At 34.2% G+C, this 18,908-nt stretch overlaps 1 protein-coding gene and 1 long non-coding RNA gene across 2 annotated transcripts; one reads left to right on the top strand and one right to left on the bottom strand.

The window, feature by feature from the left end:
• The first annotated feature begins 2,863 nt into the window (after nucleotides 1-2,863).
• On the top strand, nucleotides 2,864-14,941 carry LOC127732276 (ATP synthase subunit delta, mitochondrial-like). Its single transcript, XM_052241355.1, has 4 exons — nucleotides 2,864-3,034; nucleotides 9,495-9,648; nucleotides 11,833-11,921; nucleotides 14,758-14,941. Exons 1-4 carry the CDS (start codon nucleotides 2,909-2,911, stop codon nucleotides 14,878-14,880), a joined length of 492 nt encoding a protein of 163 aa, XP_052097315.1. The 5' UTR covers nucleotides 2,864-2,908; the 3' UTR covers nucleotides 14,881-14,941.
• A 933-nt stretch (nucleotides 14,942-15,874) lies between these two features.
• LOC127732268 (uncharacterized) lies at nucleotides 15,875-18,563 on the bottom strand. The gene is made up of 3 exons (XR_007996155.1): nucleotides 18,465-18,563; nucleotides 16,620-17,928; nucleotides 15,875-16,485 (listed from the first exon to the last, which is right to left on the bottom strand). It is a non-coding gene; the product is annotated as an uncharacterized LOC127732268 (long non-coding RNA).
• Nucleotides 18,564-18,908: the final 345 nt, after the last annotated feature.

Below are 18,908 nucleotides of genomic sequence, written 5' to 3'. Positions count from 1 at the left end.
TGAAAAAAAACGACCAAAGAAACAGTCTACAAACACTACATAAGAAACATCACTGATCAGCAAAAACCGGAGGGGTTCTCAAGTGTTCCGGTAGGAAAAAATTAAATTTATTGTAAATAATACGATAAAATATTTTTAATTTTAATACATCTTGCTAGTTTTCGTGTATCTAGCGGCCTCGGTGTCCAAATTGTCTTAGTAGTTCTTCTATTGTATCACTAGTCTGTCAATACTAAGATTGTGAGTTCGAACACCACACGTGGCAGGTGCGTTCTACTCCAGTCTAGTATTATTAGTTTTCCTCAACTAATAAAAACTTACCGCCAATAGTGCTGCAAACGGCGTTATATTTATATATATTTAAATGTGAAATGTTTTGTAGATATGTGTCTCATAAGCCAATCTTATGGCTGGGTACTGATTGTTTTAATGTATATTTTTATTATGTCATTGTATAATGTTCAATCAGTATGTGACACAATAATAAAATAAAATTTATTATATAGTTAAACACCAACAATCAATTAAACTATCAAAGTACCAATTAATTTTTTTTACAATATTTAAAATGTACCTTTTCTATGAAACATGTACGCAGAGACATATATATATATATATACATGAAGTATATATGTTTCTGATGTATGGAATATGTTCGTAACCCAATAATATAGAATAACCGAGGTGTCAGTCCGAAAATGTGGAACCAATTACTTTTAGTAGTCAAACTTGTTTAGCATGGGGGAAAGTCACGGCGAAAAAAATCAATCAAAGATCGCTAGGTATTATTCAAATTTCCGATCTTAGTATGAACTGCCTAAAACTACTTTGTGTATATTTTATTATTTTTTTTACTTTGGATGCCATCTACGAAGGAAACCTAGGTCGGTTGTAGAGGAACCATTTTATCATATGTAGAACAGGTGCTCTCTTTATATACAATGATATATATCGTATTGATATTGACAGCTACATTATCCATAAAATGACTCGGCAATCTGCGAAGACGGTAATAATTAAGGTGGCTATCGAATCTTTGATAGCTGATTTGGACAGTCAAACACAAAGTCGATTCGATAAACGTAGCAAATAAATAAACAGTATTCTAGTTAGAGAAACGTAACAATTCCGATCAGTACAACACCATAATACTTATACTAATTTTCGTGGATACAGTGGCGGATCCAGAGGGGGTGTTCCGGGGGTTGGAACCCCCCTTTTTTCTTGACGATTAATGCATTTGAATGGGGACATATAGTTGGAACCCCCCCCCTTTATCCTGGGTTGGGAACCCCCCTTTTAAAAAATGCTGGATCCGCCCCTGGAATACTACCATGCATACATTCGTAACCAACAAAGGAAATTCAAGGCCACTGTGACGTGAAATCACCACCAACAGAGACAATAAAGACTGTCGCGGCGTATTATAGAATTGATTTTACAACTTATTCACTTTACAGTTATACTATTTAGTTGAGTTTTTTTATAATTACCTTGAAATATTAGTTGCTAAAGTAAATAAGTAAGAAAGTAATTAAGTGATCTTTATTAAAACTCTGCCCGGGTTTTCATATATACAATCACAACATAGAACATGAGCTCTTTACAGCTTTTTAACCGACTGATATATATAATAATATAACCGGATCAATATTTAAATAGTAACATATACATTTACAGCACATACAAACAATTCAAGCAGCACATATGAATAAATACAGAGTACATGCACCATATAAAGCAAAGCAACATATATTTAACACACACGGGCATTAAAAGCATCAATACAGACAAAGCACATGTAATGTAAAGAGAAGATAATCATATTCACACTAAACACAAGCAATAAAAACATAAGATATCAACAGCCAGGGGCGGATTCAGCCATTTTTAAAAGGTGGTTCCAACTCGGGATAAAAAAGGGGGGTTCCAACTATATGTCCCCATTCAAAAACATTGATCGTAAAAAAAAGGGGTGTTTTGCCACTGAACAGCCATCACACATGCAAAAACAATAAAATAAAGCACTAGTAGAAACAGAAGCATATGAATGTAAGCAACTAAAGCACAGTTTAAGCATACGCACAATAAGACGGCTTATTATTTATAGCTAAAGACAGCAACCAATTTTATATCAAGTTAAAATATAAAAAGATAAATAAGTATAAATAAATCTCAAGCAGGTTTAAAAAAAATAGTTCTGAGGCAGCAAGAGATGTCATTACCTACATGAGCTACAGGTACAATTTTGAGAAAAAAAATCAAGTGGAAATAAAATTTTCAGTTGAACTGGCCAAAGGTTGATAGTTTGATCCGGACTGGATTTATTTACTATTTTATATGCCTCTAATGTTATGGTTGTCATCCTTCTGATGTTTAGTGCTGGTAGTTTAGACTGTTCCAGTAGAGTGTTATAAGAGTGGTATAAGAGCTTTTGTCATGTTTGTAGTCGTGAATAAATCTGAGTGCTCCTGCGTTCTTGTATTTTTTCGATTCTTTTCTGTATCTTTTGGTGTTTTGTTCACTGCAAAAGTGCCATGTAAGTGGACTATAGATAAGGTTTAAAAGGATGAGGGGGTGATAAATGGCAAGTTTAGATAGTCTAGTAGATGATTCCTAATTCAATGCTGAGATTTCCGGCATTTACTGTTCTTTCTAACTTTTGTAAAATACAATAAGCGGTTTGGTTTTAGTTGCATAATTAGAAATTCCTTATTTTAATATCTAAAAAAAATCCAGTACCCCATATTCCAACGATTTAGGTGATACGGTATGTCAAATAATAATTCCAAAGTATCAAAATTACGCCCGTTTTCTCTTATAAAAGATAAACTATTTTTACGGTATTTCGATCAACCAAAAATTCGTTGTCTCCCTTGGTCAGCTTCCGCCCATACTTTCCACAACCATGGCACTGTTTCGGCAAGTTTTTAGAAGTACAAACTTACTAAGGCAGTGTAGCAGAGTAGCTGCTGCCCATCAACAACACAGAGGATATGCTGAAATGGCATTAACTTTTGCATGTCCGTCTGAAGTAAGTATTCAATGAAATTGAGTGCTAAATTTTTAACCTTGAACCGGCTAAAGTAAATGTCAATAAATCTGATTTAATTAATTATATAAACAGTTGCCACCTATAAGTACATGTGAGTTAATTACAAGTGAGAAAATATATGTTTTTGCGTGCGAGATGATTTAAAGTACCATCCCGTGTCAAGAGCGATACCTAATCCCTTTAGTTTAGGGATTCTGTGTCGAGCGTTTTTCTGACTTAATTGGCTGCCCTATTATTATTAACTTTACTTGGGTAAAATTTTAATAAACTACCTCACCTTGATCCGGTGCATTTCACACCTATAGCACCATTCTGTACACCCAAAGCAGGTAAGAATTAAAAGAAGACATCAGCATTTCTGAATCAGTTTAAATTTTGAAAATACCTTACGTTAAACCAGGGTTTCCCCTGGGTCAATTTTCTTTTTAGCCACCTCTTTCGCCAAAAAAGTATATTTTATGCCACTTTCAATTTTTTTTCGCCAACTAACATGACTAACTTAAACATTTTTCGTTTAAAATTTTCCTTCTTTCTAACAAAAAATATCAGTTTGCAGCCTTGTTGTCTATTATATTTCTACATTTCTATTTTTTAATCTACATAAATTAAATAAACACTCAGTAATGACAAACATTTACTTTTTAAAAGTTACTGTAAATTGCAATATAAATCATGAAATCATCATTTTTGACTTTTGGAAACATGGGATTCATCTTCAATAAGTTGATCAGATACTTCCCATCTAGTTGGAGGATAAAGACTAAAGTTGAAATTTATCGTTGTAACAACAGTTCTTTCCCAGGCCATCGACATTGTTAAAAGAAAAAGAGGAGACGTAAAACTATGCTTTAAACACGTGCGTTGCTAAAACAGTTGTGAAGTATCCACTTCAAAACTATCATTCATAGTTGTAAAAAAAAAATCCTGAAAGTGACATGTGATGCCATTTAACCACATCATTTCATTATACAATACAATCAGCACCTTTGTAAATTGGTCCATTGTTGCCGATAGCTATAAAATGCAATCAGCTGATTATTGACTTTCTGTCAAAATCGTAACGAGTTCAAAGTGTTCTCCCAGTATTGTCTGATAAGGGATTAAGACAGAGAAAAAGTAAACAAGATGGACGAAGTTGAATGTTATATTTCTTTCGCCAATAAGGAATTTTAATCGCCACAATTTAAATTTTTTGCAAAATGCAAAAATGGCGACAGCCAGCAGAAACCCTGCCTTAAATGATAATTATCGATCCATTTTGTCAAAAATATAATTACATCATACCATAGACAGCCATATTGTTTTGTCTCTGACCTGTGATGTTTTATTGGTCGTATATTGGTATCACGTTGTCGTCGTCGTCAGCGTCGTCCGAAGACAGATGGTTTACGGATAATAACTTTAGTATAAGTAAATAGAAATCAATAAAATTTTAAGAGAAGGTTTATAACCACTAAAGGAAGGTTGGGATTGATTTTGGGGGTTATGGTCCCAACTGTTTAGGAATTAGGGGCCAAAAAAGGGGCCCAAATAAGCATTTTTGTAGTTTCCAGACAATAACTTGTGTTAAAGTGTATGAATCTCTCTGAAATTATACCACAAGTTTCCATACTACAAAGGGATGGTTAGGATTGACTTTGGGGGGTTATGGCTCAAACCATTTAGGAATTAGGGGCAAAAAAAGGGGAAAAACAAGGGTTTTTCTGGTTAAAGGACAATTGAGACGATTTAAAAGCAGTGTAAGGGAGGTAATCCAAATCAATTTAAATAACAACGTTTGATTACCTCCCTTACACTGCTTGTAAATTATGTAATAAGAAATGATGATTGTCTGAGATACTGACCATAACTTGAGGGAAAGCATTATTTTTTTGACCCCAACTTTTCAGGGTTGGACATCTGCAGTCGTATCCAGCTGCGCTCAGCAAAGTAATTTATTCTAATTTGTATACGAAGAAAACTAAATGAAAAATTGTAAAGGATTAAAGCAACACTTATAGATGGAGTTGTCTCTCCTTGTCCAAATCTAGCTGGATATCCTCAATATAAAAAAAAGAAATATATACACTAATGTTTACATTTTTTTTTCTTTCTATATTTTTAATGATTGAGTTAAAAGTGTGTTTTTTTCATACAATCAATACAATTATTACTCTAATGAACCATTATTGTTTAGTTTGTTTATTATGTTATGAATAATTACATTGTGATTAATCTGCCCTTCAAAGGGCACCTTTATTGTTTAGTTTGTTTATTATGTTATGAATAATTACATTGTGATTAATCTGCCCTTCAAAGGGCACCTTGATTGGTTAATAAAATTATCTGTATATGTATAGATAACAGATAACAAATCTTATTTTTAGCTCACCTGGCCAAAAAGGACCTAGTGAGCTTTTCTCATCTCTTGGTGTCCGTCGTCGTCCGTTAACCTTTACAAAAATCTTCTCCTCTGAAACAACTGGGCCAAATAAAACCAAACTTGGCCTAAATCATCCTTAGGGTATCTAGTTTAAGAAATGTATCCGATGACCCCGCCTATCAACCAAGATGGCCGCCATGGCTAAAAATAGAACATGGGGGTAAAATGCAGTTTTTGGCTTATATCTCTGAAACAAAAGCATTTAAAGCAAATCTGTCATGGGGTAAAAATATTCATCAGGTAAGGATCTATCTGCCCTGAAATTTTCAGACGCATCAGACAACCTGTTGTTGGGTTGATGCCCCTGAATTGGTAATTTTAAGGAAATTTTGCAGTGTTTGGTTATTATCTTGAATATTATAATAGATAGAGATAAACTGTCAACAGCAAAATTGTTCAGCAAAGTAAGATCTAAAAATAAGTCAACATGATCAAAATTGTCAATTGACCCCATAAGGAGTTATTGCCCTTGAAAGTCAATTTTTCGTAAATTTTTGTAATCTTTTACAAAAATCTTCTCCTCTGAAACTACTGGGCCAAATTAAACCAAACTTGGCCTAAATCATCCTTACGGTATCTAGTTTAAAAAATGTATCCGATGACCCCGCCCATTAACCAAGATGGCCACCATGGCTAAAAATAGAACATGGGGATCAAATGCAGTTTTTGGCTTATATCTCTGAAACTAAAGCATTTAGAGCAAATCTGACACGGTGAAAATGTTCATCAGGTCAAAATCTATCTGCCATGAAATTTTCAGACGCATCAGACAACCCGTTGTTGGGTTGCTGCCCTGAATTGGTAATTTAAAGGAAATTTTGCAGTTTTTGGTTATCTTGAATATTATACCTTGTTTTGTAATAGATAGAGATAAACTGTAGACAGCAAAATTGTTCAGCAAAGTAAGATCTAAAAATAAGTCAACATGATCAAAATTGTCAATTGACCCCATAAGGAGTTATTGTCCTTTAAAGTCAGTTTTTCACAATTTTTCGTAAATTTTTGTAATCTTTTACAAAAATCTTCTCCTCTGAAACTACTGGGCCAAATTAAACCAAACTTGGCCTAAATCATCCTTAGGGTATCTAGTTTAAAAAATGTATCTGATGACCCCGCACATCAATCAAGATGGCCGCCATGGCTAAAATTAGAACATAGGGGTTTACGATAAAAGTTTGTGGGAAAATTGTAAAAAAACAAATTTCAAATGGTCACAACTTGAAAATTAATTTAAATAATGATAAAGGGTCTTCAGTAACTATTGTAAGACTACAATGGGATGACCTGCTTTTAATTTAACTACTGGGATAAATTAAACCAAACTTGGTCTCAATCATTATTAGGGTATCTAATACTATTTATTATGATTTGAACCTTATTTTACATGATTTCCAAAACCACAAAAGATACAGGTGATCGACACAGGCTCTTGAGGGCCTTTAGTTTAAGATTGGAAGGAATTGAAAAATATTGCTGTGTTCACACCACAAAATTTACTCTGACTACAGACATACCTGTTCTCCTGAAAAAGTGTTAAGGCATGGCATGAACTAGATAAACAAGTTTGAAATGCATTTTATAAGGTGCCAAAATTAACAAATGCTCAATTTCATTTGATACGTCCTCTCATTTACACAGTTTTAATCACCTTTATATGGTTGTGCAGATATCCATTGTCCATCTATTGTACATATCAATCAAAACAACTAACTAATATTAATCCTTAGGGGAACATTTTTCAAAAGCATTTTTCAAAACTTAGTTTATTTTGGCACCTTCTGAGGGAACAAAAAATAAGGACATTAAAATGTCAATAAAGCTCATGAATGTCAGGCGCCGATCCAGCCATTTTTAAAAGGGGGTTCCAACACATGCAAGTCATATAAAAAGGGGGTGGTTCCAACCATATATGGTTACAAGAGCGCAATTATTTGTTTTCATTTTACCAGCAAGGTTTTTACCCCAAGATGGTACTCAGAATAGAATCCTGTACGGCTTCTCATTGGATGATACAGAATTGGAATTACTTTTAATCGAAAGCTAATCCAATTAGGTTTAAAAAATTCAGAAAATCAAATTCACATCTTGCAAAGTATAGAAAATATCTTCCATTTCTGCATGTCGGGGCCATTTAAAATATGCCTTTTTCATTAAGCGAAAAAAGTAGACGATCTTTTTCAACTGCATTTTAAGTCAATTTTTGCCGCATGACCATATATATTTTTTTGGTTGTAATGCAACACTGGCATTTCTAGTAACAGGAACTGCTACCTGTTTTTCCCTAGTTTGTGTAGCCTTCAAGAAAAAAAATACGGAACACCACTGGTACCCTGTGGAAAATGCATTACGAATAATTGCACTCAAGATTGTAACCTATAGGAAAATGACATTTTTTTTTAATAAGGCTTTGAAAAATGTTAAAAATAGTCATTTTGCTTGGAAAAAATGTGAAACGGTAATTAATGGGGTCAAATGGACTTTTCATCAATGTGCATTCAAGCTATAGTCTGTTTCCTATTTGTATAGAATTCCATATTTGAAACTATGGTGGGCTCAAATGTCGACACAGTATAAAGAGAATAGAACCTTTTTGTGATATCTACTGTTTTTATTGGGAAAAGCATGTATATATCTTGAATTTGGAGATACATTTTGGTTTTTAAACATAATGATCGTGGCTCAGTTGCTATTCTAGCAAAAAGCAAATTTGGTGAAAATTGGCAAAAAATGCCCCTAAGCAAACACCAACGATTTAGTTAAATTGTAAAGTAGAAAAATTAATCTTGGCATTGAATATTGAAGTTCAAGAATAGTTTTTCTTGCCAAAGTATTAATAATATCATATATTTGAAATCTGGAAAAACTATAGTCTGTTTCAAAAACGTATTTTTTCAAGAAATGATTTCATTTAAAGCCATTCTTCAAAATTCTATGTAGCTTTTCTATATCAGAACGGTTTTGTCGGCAATATGATAAGTGCTGGATGACCTTTGAAAAATTAGGGCAGTAAATAAACATTATCTTCATGTCTTTTTTAACAGTACCTTATTTGGTAAAAAAATCAGTTCAAATTTTTTGCACTTAATTTTAGAAAATTTTTTTGCATTACTGTATAGGTTACAAGAGCGCAATTATTTGTTTACATTTTACCAGCAAGTTTTTTACCCCAAGATGGTACTCAGAATAGAATCCTCTACGGCTTCTGATTGGATGATACAGAATTGGAATTACTTTTAATTGAAAGCTTATCCAATTAGGTTTCAAAAATCCAGAAAATCAAATTCACATTTTGCAAAGTATAGAAAATATCTTCCATTTCTGCATGTCAGGGCCATTTAAAATATGCCTTTTTCATTAAGCGAAAAAAATAGACGATCTTTTTCAACTGCATTTTAAGTCAATTTTTGCCGCATGACCATATATATTTTTTTGCTTGTAATGCAACACTGGCATTTCGAGTAACCATGGTAACAGGAACTGCTACTCGTTTTTCCCTAGTTTGTGTAGTCTTCGAGAAAAAAAATACAGAACACTGGTACCCTATGGAAAATGCATTACTAATAATTGCGCTCTTGTAACCATATCCCCATACAAAAGCATTAGTTGTCAAACAAAAAGGTGGGGTTTCAATTCCCGGAACACCCCCTGGATCCGCTACTGATATTGCATTTTTTGTGCTATTTCAATATGCTAAACAATGAAAATCCCAACCCCTAAACAAATTTATATTATAAATCACAATCTGCACTCAAAAACAAGAGTATTTCAACCTTTTCACCTCATTTTAAGTGGAATGGTAAAACCTATTATACCAAATATCACTCACCACCTCGGCCAGTTCCTAAGTATTAGTGATTATCATATATAAAATTGGGTTCAATTAAAATTTGAAAAAATAAAAAAATTTAATCAAAAAATCTGGATGCTAATGGAGAAAACTAAGATGGTTATCCTGATCAATGCATACTACTGATAAAACAACAAATCCAAATTATTGTTATCATTTATGTGTTTCAGTTGTACTATGCCAATGCCAATATACAACAAGTAGATGTACCAGCTACTAATCAAAGTTTTGGAATTCTTGCAAACCATGTACCAACAATAGCAGTGCTCCAACCAGGAGTTGTTATTGTCACTGAGGAAAATGGAGAGAAAAAGAAATTCTTTGGTTTGTTGATTTTTTTACTGGCATACAACTAACATTAAATCATATAAATTCCAAGTACATTTGCATGAAAGCAATATTAAAGTTGGAATATCTGGTTCTTGGTTCTATAAGTAAATTCTCACTTTTGGACAGATGCCTTGTCATCAAATGCTATGTGCGCTAAGATTCAATCTGAATATGTGTCTTAACTTTACATCATTTGGTGAAGATCTAGACATATTCAGCGTTTAGTGAAAGTTTCTTATATGGCTTATATTTGTTGCAGAATGTTAGAAATGGTCAAAAATAAATTCATCTGGGATGGATAATTAGTTAAAATTTCTTAGGTCAACTATACAAAAATATACAAGGGAAATAACTCAAACTCATATTACATAATATCGAAACCTATCTCTTAATTCCATTATTTTTATTTTTCAAAATCTTACTGGTGTTTGAATTACTAGAATTTGAAGCTTGTGTAAACATTTAAAAGCGTTACCAGTTCTTCCTGTAGAATTTAATTTAATTTTCTTGTCTTGAACAAAAAGTTATTTTAAGTTTATTCAGAAATTCAAAAATTCCTTAAATTCAAAAATATTTTGAAAGCTGATACAATTTTGGATAAAGGGTCAAGTGAGCTATTCTCATCACTTGGCCTCTGTTGTCTGTTGTCGTCTTTGAACTTTTAGAAAAATCTCCTCCTCTGAAACTACTGGGCCAATTGGAACCAAACTTGGCCACAATCATCATTGGGCATCTAAATTGAAAAAAAAATGTTTCTGATAATCATTATAAAAATAAGACGCTGTAGTATAATTAGAACAAGTTTTGTTTATTATCAAGAAAACCACTAAGGATAGAGAAAACCTGACAGGAGCAGAAATATACAGATTGTTGAAATCTACCTACATGTACTGTGCATTAACATCAAAACTGTGAGACAACTTCTAATAGGAGTAATTACCTTTAAATCATGAAATTTATCTTTGCCTGTTATCTTTCAAATTATACTCTTTAGAGCCTCTAGTTTATTTTTATAACAATTGCTCGTTACATGAGTTTTGATAGATTTTAGCAAAATCTTGTATTAATACTTTTGTTTAGAGTCTTGTTACTTAACATGTTTTTGTTATATTAACATTGAGTTGTGGTTGACATGTTTTTGTTATATTAACATTGAGTTGTGGTTGACATGTTTTTTGTTATATTAACATTGAGTTGTGGTTGACATGTTTTTTGTTATATTAACATTGAGTTGTGGTTGACATGTTTTGGTTATATTAACATTGAGTTGTGGTTGACATGTTTTGGTTATATTAACATTGAGTTGTGGTTGACATGTTTTTTGTTATATTAACATTGAGTTGTGGTTGACATGTTTTTTGTTATATTAACATTGAGTTGTGGTTGACATGTTTTTTGTTATATTAACATTGAGTTGTGGTTGACATGTTTTGGTTATATTAACATTGAGTTGTGGTTGACATGTTTTGGTTATATTAACATTGAGTTGTGGTTGACATGTTTTTGTTATATTAACATTGAGTTGTGGTTGACATGTTTTTGTTATATTAACATTGAGTTGTGGTTGACATGTTTTGGTTATATTAACATTGAGTTGTGGTTGACATGTTTTGGTTATATTAACATTGAGTTGTGGTTGACATGTTTTTGTTATATTAACATTGAGTTGTGGTTGACATGTTTTTGTTATATTAACATTGAGTTGTGGTTGACATGTTTTTGTTATATTAACATTGAGTTGTGGTTGACATGTTTTGGTTATATTAACATTGAGTTGTGGTTGACATGTTTTGGTTATATTAACATTGAGTTGTGGTTGACATGTTTTGGTTATATTAACATTGAGTTGTGGTTGACATGTTTTTGTTATATTAACATTGAGTTGTGGTTGACATGTTTTGGTTATATTAACATTGAGTTGTGGTTGACATGTTTTTGTTATATTAACATTGAGTTGTGGTTGACATGTTTTTTGTTATATTAACATTGAGTTGTGGTTGACATGTTTTTTTGTTATATTAACATTGAGTTGTGGTTGACATGTTTTTTTGTTATATTAACATTGAGTTGTGGTTGACATGTTTTTTTTTTGTTATATTAACATTGAGATGTGGTTGACATGTTTTGGTTATATTAACATTGAGTTGTGGTTGACATGTTTTTTTGTTATATTTACAGTGAGTAGTGGTTCAGTAACAGTAAACAAAGACTCATCAGTACAGGTTCTAGCAGAAGAAGCTCATCCTATAGACAGATTTGATAGAGACGTTAGTAATCTTTACCAACTGTGTTATATAAGACTTTTCTTGATTCATTTTTATTTTTGAATGCTCAGAACCCCAAAAAAATAATTCACAACATAGTTAATTTTCTTTATCATGAAAGGGACCTAAAAAGAGTAGCTAACTTGTTTTCACTACCAGTGATGTATATTTTGACATTTATCTTCTGTTTAAGATTGTAGGTTGGTCCATAAATATATTTTTTATTTGCCTCAAGAAAGTTGAAGAGGCTATTGGAGAACCCCTTGGGCAAATGTGCATGTCCAAACCACTTCTCAGAAACTAAAACCCATAAAACAATATTATTTGGTTTGAAGATGCATCTTTAAGAGACTAACCATGTGCTAAGATGAAGTTCACAACAATCATATTCATCATTCGTTGGCTTTAACATGTTATTAAGATTAAAACTTTCTTAAGTTTTATTTCTAAGGTCAGTTCTTAGTTTTGAAGAGAGATAATATAAGTAGGTTTATGATGAGAAGTATGACAGCTTTACATTTTAAAGTTGGTCATTCTGAACTATAATATACACTTAATTGACTCAATTGAAATTTTCGTCCAAGTTGAGATCTTGTAATACAAGGAATCATTTTGGGATATTTAGCAGCATTCACCAAATTAGATTACTCGCACTTGCATTTTATACCTCATTGACTAAGTTAAATACAAGTGTGGGACATGACATCCTTGATTTTGTTAAACTTACCATTTTCAATTGAAGCAGTATTTTAAAGGGGCACTAGCTGTCAAATTCATGTTCACCGATTGGACTCAAACTCTCACATTTGATTTATAACAACGTAAAACATTCATCCAAATTATAAAAAGTCTAAAAAAACAATTAACAGGGCATGGGCACAAGAATATGTAGCTTCGTTTCGTGTGTATTTTAGTCTAGACGCCATCTAATTAACTATCGATTTGTCCTCCGAAGACCTCTGATGGTCATATAAGTGATATAAACATAAATAAAGATATAAATAGATATAGCGAACTCGTGCAATTGGATTCTTCTAGGTCTGTTTAATTTCATATTATAGATTAAAAATATATGTTAATCATCGTTTTTACCTATATAAGAATGATTTTTTTTGGATCGAACCAGTCAATTAAATGATTTACCTTTGTTTCACTTTCAATGTTGACATTCTTTTCCTTTAAATAACTATACACGCACAATTCATGTGTTATTTATCTCTAGCTAAGGGGTTAAATTGAAGTTCACATGAATGCGGATTCAATGAGGTCAAATTATTCACTTGCAAGTGAATAATTCATCATCAATGTTTTTAGCTTATTGTGACAAAATTGAACCATACTGGCTGCTAAAAGCGAATTATTATTTCACTATTTCACTTTCATTAATGATTGAACAAAAAAAAATCATATTTTAGATTTTTTAGATATCTCATAGCTAGTGCCCCTTTAAGCTTGCAAATAATTCCATATTACTGCCAATACAATACTATCTAACTTGTTGATTTCAAGTAACTTGAGTTTTATTACAAGATCAAATCTATATAAACTGTTAACAGAGATATGTCTCGCCTTTTTGTTATTTTGATAGTAAAATGCAAGTGTTACAATAGCAATACTTGAACATGTAAGTTATGAAAAATATTCAAATTCAATGAACCATGACTGCGGGGGTAGGGCCAAATATATTCTATGGAAATAAGATGTGCCAATGCTTATACAACTGCATGCCAAATATCATTGACCTACCACAAGTGGTTCCCCATAAACTGACCTAATCACAAACTAATACATGTAAACTAAACAAAAGTTTAAAAGTCAAAAGACCATGACTGGAGGGGTGGGGCCAAATAATCTCCATGGAAATGAGATGTGCCAATGCTTATACAACTACATACTAAATATCATTGACGTACCACTAGTGGTTCCCAATAAACTGACCTAATCACAATCTAATACATGTAAACTAAGCAAAAGTTTCAAAGTCAGTAGACAATGACTGAGGGGGCATGGCCAAATAATCTCCATGGAAATGAGATATGCCAATGCTTATACAACTGCATACCAAATATCATTGACCTACCACTAGTGGTTCCCCTGAAACTGACCTAATCACAAACTAATACATGTAAACTAAGCAAAGGTTTGAAAGTCAATAGACCAAGACTGAGGGGGTTGGGCCAAATAATCTCCATACTAATGAGATGTGCCAATGCTAATATAACTGCATACCAAATATCATTGACCTACCACTGGTGGTTCACCATAAACTAGACCTAATCACAAACTGATGCATTGTTGACAGCGCCGCCTATGCCGGAAACAGCATACCTATGTCTCGTTTTTTGACTCCGTCAAGGAAAAGACAAAAAGAAAGAAGTTTTCTGAATTAATAACAACAGTATTTTGGATTCATTTGATGTACACAACTTTTACTTTTTGCTTTTGATATAAAAAATGTTCAATTGAAGTGGTGGACAATTTTGTCATGTAGTAAATAGATTGACAAGTGAGGATGACTGTTCCTTTTACCAATAAAATACCACAAAAATAGTCACACCAGTTACAGGCTTTCCTTGAAATTAAGAGGATTTGAAGATCAAGACAATGATGCTGAACCTAACATTTTGGAAACCATTCATATATGACAAAAATATTTCCATATAGAGTTTCTGTAAAACAGTATTGGAGAAAAAACTTAATTTTTTTTAGGTAACTGTTCATAGACCAGTAATTATTTAAAACATACAACTTCTTGAATATTTGTTTCTGTAATAGCTATAAAGCACTTTTAAATGTTTTCAAATTATGAAATTGAAGATGACTATTGTATATTTTGTAGGCTGTTAGAGATGGATTACATAAAGCTCAGGCAGATTTAGCAGCAGCTTCAACAGAGGTTGGTAAAGCTGAAGCCCAAGTTGCTATAGACTGTTACACAGCTGTACAGAAAGCAATGGAATAAGACATTTAAATTCATTGTTTATACTGGAGTGCTGTTTATAGATTATTAAATATGACCAATATTTCTGACTTCACTTCTTGTTCCTCAAAACCTTTATATAATTTTTCAAAGATTAGTCATTGTGGAGTGTGTGTATTTGAGTATTAAGCATATATATGTATATTATATTATTCTACACCCAATTACATTGTACGAGGTGTACTATATTCACCTTGTCTGTCAACCTGTCAGTATGGTGTTTCTTTCCAAACCTATTAAATCAGATTATATTTTAAAAGGAATTAATTGATACTATGTCTGGAACTTCCAATTGTTGAGTTTGCACCATGTAAGCAGTTCTCAGATCTTCCTAGTAGTCACTTTCGAATGGGGTATATATATCTTGCATAACATTGCATACATTGAATATAGAACAAGCTAAAAGTGAATTATTAATGTGATATCCAATTATAGTATGGAAGCAATTTAAAACAAGAAATGATTGTAACAGGATGCTGTTACGAAGTCTCCCAAACGAAGCTCCCATAATTCGTAATTCCCAGTGTCGCCTGACATTGGACAAAGTCCAGTGAAAATTGGTTTGGTCCTGTAAAGTTAATGCATTAGTGATGCCTGGGGACTAACCCTGTATATCATTCAAATCATCTTGGCATGACAACCCAGAATATATATGGTTTAGGGGTGGGGATCTCGACCATTTACAAGATACTAGAACATTGGGGGTGGGGGGAACCCCTGGGGACTGACCCTATACGTCATTCAAATGTTAGAGAAACGACGAACAGGAATATATATGGTCTAGGGGTGGGGATCTCAACCATTTGCAAGATATTAGAACATTGGGGGTGGGGGGAACCCAGTGGGGACTGACCGTACACATCATTCAAATGTTTGAGAAATGGTGAACAGGAATATATATGGTTTAGGGGTGGGGATCTCAACCATTTACAAGATATTAGAACTTTCTCAAATCGCAGGAGGTCGGGATGACTCCTGGGGACTAACCCTGTATATAATTCAAACCATCTTGGTATGACAAACCAGAATATATATGGTTTAGGGGTGGGGATCTTGACCACTTACAAGATATTAGAACTTTCTTAAATAGCAGGGGGTGGGGTGACCCCTGGGGACTAACCCTGTATATCATTCAAACCATCTTGGTATGACAAACCAGAATATATATGGTTTAGGGGTGGGGATCTTGACCACTTACAAGATATTAGAACTTTCTTAAATAGAAGGGGCTGGGGGTGACCCCTGGGGACTAACCCTGTATATCATTCAAACCAACTTCGCATGACAAACCAGAATATATATGGTTTAGGGGTGGGGATCTTGACCACTTACAAGATATTAGAACTTTCTTAAATGGCAGGGGGTGGGGGTGACCCCTGGGGACTAACCCTGTATTTCATTTGATGTGCTTTATCATGACAAACCAGAATATATATGGTTTAGGGGTGGGGATCTCGACCATTTACAAGATATTAGAACTTTCTCAAATGGCAGGAGGTCGGGATGACCCCTGGGGACTAACCCTGTATATCATTCAAACCATCTTGGTATGACAAACCAGAATATATATGGTTTAGGGGTGGGGATCTTGACCACTTACAAGATATTAGAACTTTCTTAAATAGCAGGGGGTGGGGGTGACCCCTGGGGACTAACCCTGTATATCATTCAAACCATCTTGGTATGACAAACCAGAATATATATGGTTTAGGGGTGGGGACCTTGACCACTTACAAGATATTAGAACTTTCTTAAATAGAAGGGGCTGGGGGTGACCCCTGGGGACTAACCCTGTATATCATTCAAACCATCTTCGCATGACAAACCAGAATATATATGGTTTAGGGGTGGGGATCTTGACCACTTTCAAGATATTAGAACTTTCTCAAATGGCAGGGGGTCGGGATGACCCCTGGGGACTAACCCTGTATATCATTCAAACCATCTTAGCATGACAAACCAGAATATATATGGTTTAGGGGTGGGGATCTTGACCACTTACAAGATATTAGAACTTTCTTAAATGGCATGGGGTGGGGGTGACCCCTGGGGACTAACCCTGTATTTCATTTCATGTGCTTTTATCATGACAAACCAGAATATATATGGTTTAGGGGTGGGGATCTCGACCATTTAAAGATATCAGAACTTTCTCAAATGGCAGGGGGTCGGGATGACCCCTGGGGACTAACCCTGTATATCATTCAAACCATCTTAGCATGACAAACCAGAATATATATGGTTTAGGGGTGGGGATCTTGACCACTTACAAGGTATTAGAACTTTCATTAATGGCAGGGGGTGGGGATGACCCCTGGGGACTAACCCTGTATTTCATTTAATGGGTTTTATCATTTAGAACATTTTCAATTAAAAAGATTGTGTCTATCACAAACGGTTTTCAATTTATAATCATTTGAAAATTTTAAAAAATAAAATCCCATAGGGTTCTATAGTAAAACCCTCTTTTCTTTTTGCCCCTCAAAGTACCCCTTTATAAACCCCATTGCACAAACAAAACCCTGATTGCACCACTAGACATGTTAGTCTAACATATTGTGAAACCCTAAGTTAATCTGACAAGCGGTTTTGGAGAACGGGTGCAGACAAGTTCAAATTTAAAAGCGGCGGAAGAGGAAGAGGAAGAGGAAGAAGAATAATAATAATAACAAGAAATGATTGTAACAGGATGCTGTTACGAAGTCTCCCAAACGAAGCTCCCATAATTCGTAATTCCCAGGGTCGCCTGACATTGGGCAAAGTCCAGTGAAAATTAGTTTGGTCCAGTAAAGTTATATGCATTAGTGATGCCTGGGGACTAACCCTGTATATCATTCAAATCATCTTGGCATGACAAACCAGAATATATATGGTTTAGGGGTGGGGATCTCGACCATTTACAAGATATAAGAACTTTTTCAAATGGCAGGGGGTCAGGATGACCCCTGGGGACTAACCCTGTATATCATTCAAACCATCTTAGCATGACAAACCAGAATATATATGGTTTAGGGGTGGGGATCTTGACCACTTACAAGATATTAGAACTTTCTTAAATGGCATAGGGTGGGGATGACCCCTGGGGACTAACCCTGTATTTAATTTGATTTGCTTTATCATGACAAACCAGAATATATATGGTTTAGGGGTGGGGATCTCGACCATTTACAAGATATTAGAACTTTCTCAAATGGCAGGGGGTCGGGATGACCCCTGGGGACTAACCCTGTATATCATTCAAATCATCTTAGCATGACAAACCAGAATATATATGATTTAGGGGTGGGGATCTTGACCACTTACAAGATATTAGAACTTTCTTAAATGGCATAGGGTGGGGATGACCCCTGGGGACTAACCCTGTATTTCATTTGATTTGCTTTATCATGACAAACAGAATATATATGGTTTAGGGGTGGGGATCTCAACCATTTACAAGATATTAGAACTTTCTCAAATGGCAGGGGGTCGGGATGACCCCTGGGGACTAACCCTGTATATCATTCAAATCATCTTAGCATGACAAACCAGAATATATATGGTTTAGGGGTGGGGATCTTGACCACTTACAAGATATTAGAACTTTCTTAAATGGCATGGGGTGGGGGTGACCCCTGGGGACTAACCCTGTATTTCATTTCATGTGCTTTGTCATGACAAACCAGAATATATATGGTTTAGGGGTTGGGATCTCGACCATTTACAAGATATTAGAACTTTCTCAAATGGCAGAGGGTCGGGATGACCCCTGGGGACTAACCCTGTATATCATTCAAACCATCTTAGCATGACAAACCAGAATATATATGGTTTAGGGGTGGGGATCTTGACCACTTACCAGATAATAGAACTTTCTCAAATGGCAGGGGGTCGGGATGACCCCTGGGGACTAACCCTGTATATCATTCAAACCATCTTCGCATGACAAACCAGAATATATATGGTTTAGGGGTGGGGATCTCGACCATTTACAAGATATTAGAACTTTCTCAAATGGCAGGGGGTCGGGA

The sequence above is a fragment of the Mytilus californianus genome, unplaced genomic scaffold, assembly GCF_021869535.1.
Source record: "Mytilus californianus isolate M0D057914Y unplaced genomic scaffold, xbMytCali1.0.p SCAF_1, whole genome shotgun sequence".
NCBI classification, from domain to species: domain Eukaryota; kingdom Metazoa; phylum Mollusca; class Bivalvia; order Mytilida; family Mytilidae; genus Mytilus; species Mytilus californianus.
Note: the sequence above shows the minus strand (reverse complement) of the source record. Positions and strands in the feature narration are given on the sequence as shown.